The sequence below is a fragment of the Tetrao urogallus genome, assembly GCF_951394365.1.
Source record: "Tetrao urogallus genome assembly, chromosome: 6".
NCBI classification, from domain to species: Eukaryota; Metazoa; Chordata; class Aves; order Galliformes; family Phasianidae; genus Tetrao; species Tetrao urogallus.
In genome coordinates, this window is record NC_136819.1 from 57,976,386 (window position 1) to 57,987,107 (window position 10,722).

General features: G+C 51.8%; 1 protein-coding gene across 2 annotated transcripts; it reads right to left on the minus strand.

Annotated features, from left to right (window-relative positions):
* Positions 1 to 2,032: 2,032 nt before the first annotated feature.
* CDKL1 (cyclin dependent kinase like 1) lies at positions 2,033 to 10,096 on the minus strand (the record flags this gene model as incomplete). Of its 2 annotated transcripts, XM_079537367.1 has the most annotated exons (9): positions 2,033 to 2,140; positions 2,716 to 2,868; positions 3,567 to 3,623; positions 3,742 to 3,824; positions 4,218 to 4,418; positions 5,279 to 5,369; positions 6,087 to 6,159; positions 8,095 to 8,216; positions 9,929 to 10,096. In XM_079537367.1, the coding sequence occupies 9 exons, from the start codon at positions 10,094 to 10,096 to the stop codon at positions 2,033 to 2,035; spliced, it is 1,056 nt and encodes a 351-aa protein (XP_079393493.1). The 2 variants fall into 2 exon arrangements, with proteins under 2 accessions (XP_079393493.1, XP_079393494.1); XM_079537368.1 differs by lacking the exon at positions 2,716 to 2,868 and having other exon boundaries at positions 2,033 to 2,134; positions 3,558 to 3,623.
* Between the last annotated feature and the right edge of the window lie 626 nt (positions 10,097 to 10,722).

The following is a 10,722-nucleotide window of genomic DNA, read 5'->3' on the forward strand; positions in this document are numbered from 1 at the left end:
GAAGCCTTAATACGTCGATCAGAAGTTACAAACTACTGTATTGCACAGAAGTTCTTGTGCAGAACATCAGTGAACAGAATGTCAGTATTGTGATGCAGCAGTGCTGTGCAGATTTATTACACAGTGTTGATGCCATGTGAATCATAGAGTCACGGAATCCTCGGAGTTGGAATGACAGCCATTTACTTTGTCTGAAGGTGTCACCTAGTCAGTGAGTGACAGGAGCTTCTGGGCCTTTTTTCTGCTGTTCACACTTTGATTGGCAGAGTCTTTCTTTGCTTCCCTTGGACTGAGCTGCAGACAAGCAGTCTATCCTCATAAAATCTGAGCTGATGAACCGACTATCTGGATTTGTGGAGAGGTAGGCTCTCCACAATGAGCCCTGTACATTTTTGCCACACTCTCACATGGACTAAACCTTTGTACCCCTTTACTTGCAACCGTATCACTCAGTAAGAGAGTCATCCACCCTCAGGAAAGATGCATCCTTTTTAGTCAGCTCCTGAGCTTCCATGGTAGTTCAAAGATGGGAGGTGATGATTCCAAGAAAGCCACTTTCAGAGTAATGCCCCAAGCACGGCTACAGTGCCAGAGCTGAGAGCCTCTTTTATTATCCCCAGCTGCCACCTTATCCTCAGAAGTAAATGATGCACTGGAAGGGGTAACATTTTTGCTCTAGCTGCATCTCAGGCTGACAGCTCCTGGCACAGAGCAGGAGCGGCGCCAAGGGAAGTTCCTCCAGCCTGCACTGCCCTGGGCCGTGTCCAAGAGCTGACTGCTAGGCTGTCAGTTACAGCAGTTACACAAGGATGTTGGGTGCTTAGCAAATGCACAGAATTAGATGACTCAGCCATACAGCAATGCCAGCGTTTTGAGCATAACCAGAACCACCTGACAAGGTCCAGGATTAAAATATCATATGGGATATAAGGTAGGCAGTTATGCTCAGTAAGGATGGAGCTCCTGTTTCACTGAAATTGCTCTTACTGTTGCTGAACATATAACAGAACTGGGAAAAGGAAACAATTTTGCTCTAATTCTCAAGTAGGAAGAGGCAGTATCTTGACCATTATTAAAAGCTTACGTAGTAAAACACATCCTGTGAACTGGAAAAACAAGCTACATTTTTTTTAATTAAAAATCAACGCAATATTACATTCTGAAATTACACAAAATCCAAGATTTGTTCTAATACACAGACTTAGGCAGAATTATTGCCCGTGTCTGGCTACTGTTATAAGTTATATTGAATTGTTTTTGGTAAAAACAATTTCTGTAACACTACAGGCGAATGACTTCACATGACAAAACCAGCAAATATAAATAACTTCGTATTGCAAGGAAGAGACAGACAGGAGAAGCTCTGGAAAGGCCAAAGAAAAAAAGCAGACTTCAGTAATTACATTCTCCTTCTGTTCCCAGTGCCTGTGGAGCCTTCCAGTAAGTCTAAGTCAATGCCTGTGCTCATGATACTTTATGCCTTACACAAGATAGACATATCTTTAAAACACTGCTATTTCAGCAGGTTTGTAATCAGCTGGACCTAATTCTCCTCAGCTGCACACACACACACACACACACATCTGTCTTCCACTCACAAAGGGAATAGGTTTACAGGTCCTTGCAGGATCTGTTAGCTAGCCACAGTGACTCTGATTTATTCGGCAAGGTTACAGTTCTCCTGCCAAGTCTGAAACACAGCTAATGGATAGGCAACAGAGTTCTCGAGATTCACCCTGTAACACTGCTTTGCAGTAATCCTGAACCAGTAGGCAATCACAAATTAAAGTAAAAAGAATTATAAGTAAAGAAAAATTAAAGCAAAGAAGAATTATATTTTCTTTACACAGAACACTGGCTAACGTGAGCTTGGAGTGCACCACTTTCCTTCCACCAGTAGCCCAGAGTACCTTACAGTCCATTTCTGCATACATCATCACCTGTATTAATTCAGGTTTCCACCACGTGGCCTTTGATAAGTGCTGAAGGACTGGAACTTTGAATGCTAGGTAGTTTTTCATCTGCCACCCACTCAGATGTTAGGGAAATGGTAGTTGGATTTCCTCGTTTTGCAGAAGTACTTCTTGCTGTCCAAAGCTGGCAGAACATTGCTGCTGCTTAACTGAGGCAGGTACTGGAAGTAAAGCAAGAGTTACATCACGTGTAGTTGTTTGAAAGAAGGAGAAAGCATGCAGTTCATCTTTCAAACAGGGATATAAGGCATAAAATTATTCATACTGCACTCCTGTACTTTTCAAACTAAGAGTCACGAGCACATGCAGTTTGCTCAGCAGTCCTGCTACACCTCATCCACAATGCACTTTGCTAAATAAACCTCATCTGTCACACTGCTGTGCTGCCTATCCCGACACCCGATGGAGCTGCAGTGCAGAATTCAGCCTGCAGTGAGTTCCTCTTTAACCAGGAGATTCCTTTTGGATCTGTTCGGGTGTTGTACTGAAGGACATGGTTTAGTGGGAAATACTGGTGGTAGGTGGCTGCTTGGACTGGATCCTGGAGGTCTTTGCCACCCTTAGCGATTCTGTGGTTCTGTGATCTTCTCCTCGGGCTAAAATTAAGGCTGCTCCAATGTGAGAACTTCACCTCCCCACGAACTGCCCAACCTGTTCTTGAGCCCGACTTGTGGGCACCACGTTAAGAAAACAACTTCCCTCCCTGGACACTGAGCATTAAACACTGCAATGAAAGCATTACCCCTGGCACGTGCTTCCGTGTCAGCTTGGCTGGTTTCCGAGCTGCTTTTTCATGTTCTTTCCCCAGATCTGCCTCCCTAACGCTGTCGAAATAGGGGTGCTGCAGCAGCTGCTCACACGTCTGCCTCTCCGCAGGGTCCATACGAAGGCAGCCCTTAGAAAAGACCAAGGGTCACACAGAACATAAAGACACATAAAGGTCTGCACGATTCCAGCTCTTTGCAACAGCCAATGAGTATTTGCAAGGATGGATGCATAGGTTTTATTTTTCAAGGAATTCTACAAATCTGGCTTTTTAGTGTCAGCTAGAAGCTTGCAAAGCAGCTCACATGAACAAATGCCACCTCTGACAGAAGGCAATACTTAGAAACTAAGGCTAGAGGGACACTTTTGTTCTACAGCAAACCATCAAGTCTCAGAAAACAGCTAAGCCCATGACTTCCAGTTGAACCAGAAGAGTCTTCTTAAACTGAGGAATCCAGTGCATCACTAGCTGTGTTGTTCCAGGGTTTGGTGCTACCTAAAGCTGCACCTTAGTTTTAATGCATTCACCCTCATGGTTTCCACTTGGTGCATCTCAATGGAACAATTTGTTTTCCATGTCTGTGCTAAAGACGAGCAGGTTAACAAGAAGCAGATTAAAAGTTTTCTCCAGTTCCCCTTCAGCTCTGCTTTTCTATGAACCTATGATTGTTCAGTAGCCAAATCTCAAACCATCTACCATCTGAACAAGCAAAGCAGACTGCATTTGTTAAGTCTCAGTGTAGAGCTCAAGCTGTAGCTCCTTGCCTCCTGGGCACGCTGCTTTGGGTAGAGGACCTTGTGAGCTTCAGCTTCAGACACTTTGCTTACCTTCATGAGAGCTAAAGCAGGGTATGATATAGTAGGAAATTTCATTTCCAATGGCTCCTGGAGGAAAAAGAGAAAAAAAAGTAGTTGTATTGGCAAGCTTTTCTTTCACCACGTTGCCTATAGATTGCTGGTTAGTGCTGAGCTCGAGGGGAACGCATCTGAAGGGAGCTCCTACCATGCTCTCTGGGTCTGGAATCGTGACGCCGCTGAAGAACTGGTTGGTGCTGAACACTTGCTGGTGCCTGGGAATAAGATCCCCTTTGAGCAAGGAGGAAACAGAATGAAAATCAATCAGAACAATTGGTTTTACAGTGTCTGCTATGAGCAAGCTGATCTAACAAGGCTGGCAGCATCCAAGAGAATACTTCAAGTACCATCAGAGGAGCCAACAAAATACTGTTCTGTGAGCACCCCCCACCAGTCACCTCAAGGAATTGGAAGTTTAACTATACTCCTAGCTAAGGAGTTTATGGCCCCAGCTCACCTTCCTGCCTGCATACATTGCTCAGCAAAACATCACAGTTCTCCACTCATTCCAATACGAGTTACACACGGAGCTCTGTTCCCTCCCAGCCCAGAAATCAGTCACTGCACAGCGGCATCCACGGAGGAAACCCATCCTCGTGCAGCCATGGTGGGCCTGCTGCTTACCCAGCGTTCTGCGGATCAGGTACAGCTGGTCCACGTCCGACTTGCCGGGCCACAGCGGCACCCCGGAGAGCAGCTCCGCAAAGACGCAGCCTATTGCCCACACGTCCACCGGAGGGCCGTACTGCGTGTCCCCAACCAGCAGCTCGGGGGAGCGGTACCACCTGGTGGCCACGTAGTCTGTGTAGTAATCAGCTGGGCCAGCTGGGTTAGGGTCAGGAAGGAGAGCAACAAAGCGGGGTGTGGGGTCAGAAGGGTGCGGACGCAGCTCAGGGCAGCAACAAGAGGCTGCCCAGAGAGGCTGTGATGCCCCGTCCATCCCTGGAGGTGTTCAAGGCCAGGTTGGATGGGGCCCTGGGCAGCCTGGGCTGCTGTGAAATGTGGAGGTTGGTGGCCCTGCATGGCACAGGGGGGTTGGAGCTTCGTGATCCTTGAGCTCCCTTCCAACCCTGGCTGTTCTATGATTCTGAGATCAACAGCACCTTTGGGACCCACGTGAGCTCCAGGAACAGGATGAGTCACTGCCCACCAGCAGAATCCAACTTTGCAAATACTCAGGAGTTGAGAAAAACCCAGAGCATGTTTTTCTCAAAATGAAAACACAGAGCTCGGCTGCAGGCCCCGTGCCAGCTCTCAAAGCCCACATGATTTGCTTGAATAACAGCTACAAAAATAAAATCCGGGGCTTTATTACGATGGAAAATGTGAAGCTATTGTTTGCAGAGATGGCACCTTCTGCCAAAGGGAGCCCTCCTGCTAGGGAACTCCAGCTGTGCCCCAGCATTGCACAAGCAGTGGTCAGGCCAGCCGCCGGCTCAGCACCAGCAGGGAGCTCAGGGCACATTAATTACAGAGGCATTCAAATGTCTGAGTTAGCCGTGTTTAATCTGCTCTGGGGATCCCAATCCAAGCATCTCCAGTGCCTTCAGCAGAAGCTCTTTGTAAAGATACACCAGCCCTTATATGTTACACAAGATGTAACATTACTGAGGCCTGAAAGCCCAAACCTGCGCTTCACTGAGCCCTGGCATGTACCACCCATGGAGGCAGGCAGCAGCACTCACTCAGCATGCGAGCAAATCCGAAGTCACAGAGTTTGATGACAGAGTGTTTTGTTATCAGGATGTTTTCTGGCTTTACATCTCGGTGGATGCACTGGAAACAAAATCAGAAAGTAAAAACCAAAGCACATCAAGGTTAGAAACAGCTATTTTAGCTTGGAAAACAGCTATTGTTAGCTTGGAGAAGAGGGGACTCCAGGGAGACCTCATTATGGCCTTTCAATACTTGAAGGGAGCGGAGGGGAACGGCTGTTTGTGAGGGTGGATGGTGATGGGACAAGGGGAATGGTTTTAAAGTGAGACAGGGGAGGTTTGGGTTGGATATGAGGAGGAAGTTTTTCAGCCAGAGGGTGGTGAGGCACTGGCACAGGTTGCCCAAGGAGGCTGTGGATGCCCCATCCCTGCAGGCATTCAAGGCCAGGCTGGATGTGGCTCTGGGCAGCCTGGGCTGCTGGTTGGCGACCTGCACACAGCAGGGGTTGGAGCTGGATGAGCACTGTGCTCCTTTGCAACCCAGGCCATGCTGTGATTCTGTGATTCTATTTAACCTGGCCCTTGGACAAAGAATTGCTCAATTTAGCTGCTGTTAGTTTCTTCTCCTAGGGACTGAAGTGCTCCTTGCCAACCCAGCATCACAGAGTTCCAGAGAAGGGTGACTCCATAAAACCTCATCACTTGTGATCTACAGCAGGTCAGGCTGTGCTATCTAATTGTTCCCCAGCTTTAAAACTCCATTAAATCTTTCAGACTGAGAAAGAGAGAATGAAAAAGTCAAATCACAGCTCTCGTTAGTGCTGCTCAGGGGACTTACGTTGTGTTTGTGACAAAAGTTCACAGCTTGGAGGGTCTGCCAGGTGATGCTCCTGACCAGATGCTCCGGCACCCTGTAACAAGAGAGCACATTTTTACTCTTTGGGTCAAACAAATTCACTATTACAGGAGAAAGCAGAGCCTGTTGCAGGAGGCAAAGCTCTCCTGGGAGACTGCTGTCCCAGCACGGCAGGAGGAGCTGAGGGACCATCAGCACCACTTCCCTATCTGGTCAGCACAATGAGAGAGCAGGATGTATGGCAACCCAGAGCATGCCACAGCACCCGGTGCCACTCAGCCACTTTCAAGCTCAAAACCAATTTTATTTCCTACGTTTAATGCTGCAAGACTTTTGATTCATCATCAATAAAAAAATAAGCCAAAATGAAATGTGAGAGGCTGGCTTCAGGAGACACTCTGCTGTCAAAACAGAAAGTCTTGTGCTGATGCAGCTGTTGAAAAGCTTGAGTTTCCTTGCAGAAACATCCTAGAAGGCTGAGTGCTGTGCTGACAGAGGGATGAAGCTGGTGAGACGACCCAGAACAGCGAGTGAAGAGGCATGAGCCCTCCCTTCTTAACCCTGACCGTGAAAGGCTTTACCTTCTGCAGGAGCAGAGATCAAAAGCCAAGTATGGCTGCCAGGGGGAAGTTGTGTGCTGTGAGAGTGGTGAGGTGCTGGAACAGCTGCCCAGAGAGGCTGTGATGCCCCGTCCATCCCTGGAGGTGTTGAAGGCCAGGTTGGATGGGGCCCTGGGCAGCCTGGGCTGCTGTGAAATGTGGGGGTTGGTGGCCCTGCCTGTGGCGGGGGGTTGGAACTTGGTGGTCCTTGGAGTTCCCTTCCAACCCGGGCCATTCTGTGATTCTATGAATTAAGGAGGATACAGGAGGTGGGATTCTCAAAGGAACAAACCTGGAAAATGTTCCTTCTGTTCTCGTAGCTCACACTGTGTGCACGTGGCTGTTTGCAGAGAGGGTATCTGACCCCTGGGAGCTCCACAAGGCACAGCTCAGGAAGTCCTGCCAGCCAACACACACTCCTGGGCTCCACCACTGCTCTGCTACACAGCAGGTCAGTGCCATCATTATGGGCTGCGTCCATGCTGGCTGCTCTGCCACAGCCCTGACCTCTTAGCAGTGGGACACAAAGCCTCCTGCAGCCACTCAGCCCCACTGCTGCCCAGCCAGCTGCACACCGCCCAAACGCTCAGCGCCCTGCTCACCATGATCACAGAATCACAGAATCACAGGGTTGGAAGGGACCTCAAGGATCATGAAGCTCCAACCCCCCTGTGCCATGCAGGGCCACCAACCTCCACATTTCACAGCAGCCCAGGCTGCCCAGGGCCCCATCCAACCTGGCCTTCAGCACCTCCAGGGATGGATGGGGCATCACAGCCTCTCTGGGCAGCTGTTCCAGCACCTCACCACTCTCACAGCACACAACTTCCCCTGACATCCAACCTCCATCTGCCCTCCCTCAACTCCAAACCATTTCCCCTTGTCCTGCTGTCATCTCCCCTTTCCAAGAGCTGACTCCCCTCCTGTCTGCAGGCTCCCTTTAGGTACTGCAGGCTGCACTGAGCTCACCCCGCAGCCTGCTTTTCTCCATGCTCAACAAGCCCAGCTCCCTCAGCCTGTCTTTGTAGTGGAGCTGCTGCAGCCCCCTGCTCATCTTTGTGGCTCCTCTGGACCCTCTCCAACAGCTCCCTGCCTTTCCTGTACTGGGGGCTCCAGACCTGCACACAGCACTGCAGCTGGGGCCTCACAAGAGCAGAGCAGAGGGGGGCAATCACCTCCTGTCCCTGCTGCCACCCCTCTGCTGCTGATGAGCCACACCATGCAGGAGCACACATGGGCTTATGGGCAGCAACAGGTAACCCTGGGCACCATGATGAGAAACTTGTACTGGTACGAATGATCTTCTGGGAACTCTGCAGAGCTGCAGTGGGCTCCCATGGACAGCCCTGGCTCCTTTGCTCCAAGCTCCCAATGAGAGAAGGGCCACTCACCCCCGCGGGTGCTTATCCAGCTCGTGGAGAACGGTGTGGTCGCAGTACTCAAAGACCAGGTGCAGCTTCCTCTTCCTCCTGAACACCTCCAGCAGGTTCACCAGGTTGGGGTGTTTCAGTTGCTGTAACACACAGCAGACAGGTTGGTTGGTTACTGCACGCACCCAGGCTTTGCAGCGCTATGAAAAGCGGCTCTCCTTGGGGAATCACACAGTGACAGACAAACACACGGTGAGGAAAACAAAGAGCTCCTCCGATAAGCGCAAAGAAAGTACGTGGACTCAGCATCTCCAAGCTGTTGCCAGAATTTGGATGGTTAACAAGCATATTTCTAAGCAAGGGAGCTGCAAAGGGCATTGCCTAGGAGCCACACTAACCCTGCCTTCCAAGGGGCCTCTCCATCAGACAGTGCCTGCAAAGGAGCGGGGAGCAGAAAAGTGCAAGAAGCCGCAGCTGGGGAGCACCCCAAAAAGCCCTGCTGCAATTCCCCCTTTGGGAAGCAGCAGTGTTGGCTTTCCACTGCCTCCAGCGGGGTCTGCATGCAGACCAGCTCTGTTTTGCACATTTCCAGCACACCCCTCAGGATCCACCTGCTGCCCACTGCATGGAACGGTCCTCTGTCAGACCGATGTCACACAGGCACACCTTTGGCAAACAGCTGCTGCTGAACCTGGCACTGCTGCCACAAACAAGCTGTTACTATTGACAGAAGGCTGAGCAGCCAGCCACGCAGCTCTGCACTCCGTCACCCAGCACTGCTGGGCTGCTGCTGGCCCTGTGGCCCTCAGGATGCTGCTCCACCATCTATGTTACCACAGACTTCTGCACTTCTCCTGCCCGCATCTGCAATGCCATTTAAATCTTAATGTACTGTTTGCTAAAACAGCGCAGCTATCAGGCCTCTGTGCTCCTCTGACAGTAACATGGTGTTGTTACTCATGGAGGTGTTCAGTGAGGGATGAGGGGATAGCATGAGAGGCATTGGGAAACGCTGTGACCTGCAGAAATCTCCTCTGCTTTGGGGAGCTGAGGGCCACCTGCTTCCCAGAGAGCAAAGCTGGGCAGCTCCGTGGAAGGGAGCATTGCAATAAGCAGCCACAGGCTGGGAGCATGGAGAAAGGAGCTGGAATCATAGAACCACAGAACGGCCTGGGTTGCACAGGAGCACAGTGCTCACCCAGCTCCAATCCCTGCTGTGTGCAGGTCGCCAACCAGCAGCCCAGGCTGCCCAGAGCCACATCCAGCCTGGCCTTGAATGCCTGCAGGGATGGGGCATCCACAGCCTCCTTGGGCAACCTAAGGAACGGATCAGAACATCATTCTCTGCAGCTCTATGGGGTTCTGTTAACTTCAGAACCTTACGCCCTTGGTGGACTGCAAGAATGCGGTGTGTCCAGGCTGACTGCATGGCTCCTGTGAAGAAAACACCTTACAGGGGCTCCTTTGGCGTTTGTAAAGCTGTTCTTCTCCTGCCCCGGTGTGGCTGCCCCCCTACCAACGCTGTGTTATGGCAGAGGAAGGGAAAGGTAGGGACGGAGCGTTCCTATGGCTGTGGCACGGCTGCTCAGGGTGCCATGGAGACCAAACGAATACAAGAGCAGAAAGAGGCAGACTGAGCAAAGGGCTGCGAGCCACAAAACTACGGACACAACCTCCGGCTGCGGGAGCTGTGCCTGAAGGCTCTGGGGAAGGAACCCCAGAACAACGAAGACAGAGGCCAGGTCAAAGCCATTAGGAGCGCGGCCATCCTTTCCATGGGCACAGCGGCCACGTCAACCCCTCTCCGCAGCGCACCGGACGGACGCTCGCCCGCCCCCCGCGCGGTGCCGCCCACCTTCAGCATGCGGATCTCCCGCAGCGCGATTTTCCGGATCACCGGGTCCTCCTCGGACTCCAGGAACTTCTTGATGGCCACGATCTGACCCGTCTCCCTGTTGCGGCACTTGAAGACGACGCCGTACGAGCCCTCTCCGACCTTCCCCAGCTTCTCGTACCGCTCCATGGCGCGGCTGCGCCCCGACCTGAGCCCGGAGCCGCGGTCAGCACCTCCCCGGGGCGGGGAGGAGGAGGAGCTGCGCCCGGGGCCGCCGGGACGGACACGGCGCTCTCCTCCAAGACCCGAGGGCAGCAGGGAGCGGGGAGGCTGATCCCGAACCTGGTGCAGCCCGGTGGGCTCCTACCAGCAGCAGTCCTTCCGTGTCCTTATGTCCTCGCACACACTGCGCGGGAGCGGCGTGGTCACCGTCCCTGGAGGTGCTGCAGAGCCGTGGAGATGCGGCACTGAGGGATGTGGGCAGTGGGCACGGAGGGTGGGATGGGGGTGGGCTTGGAGAACTCAGCTCAGAGCACTCAACTTTTCTGAGTGATTCTATGGCTCTTTGTGCGATGTCCCCCAGCAGAACTGCAGGTCACCGAGGTGCTCCTGGCTCCATCAGGACAGCAGGGCACTCAGCCCTGCCTGTGGCCCTTCCCACCGACTGCCACGAAGGCAGAGATCAGCTTACCGGGCTCCATCCGATGAGGCATTGTTCCCAGCAAGCGCACCGCACCACACCGAGGTATCGAATAAAGCATCGTTTATTTGGCATAGACTGAAACGAGCAGCAACAGAAACAGAAGCAGAACAAA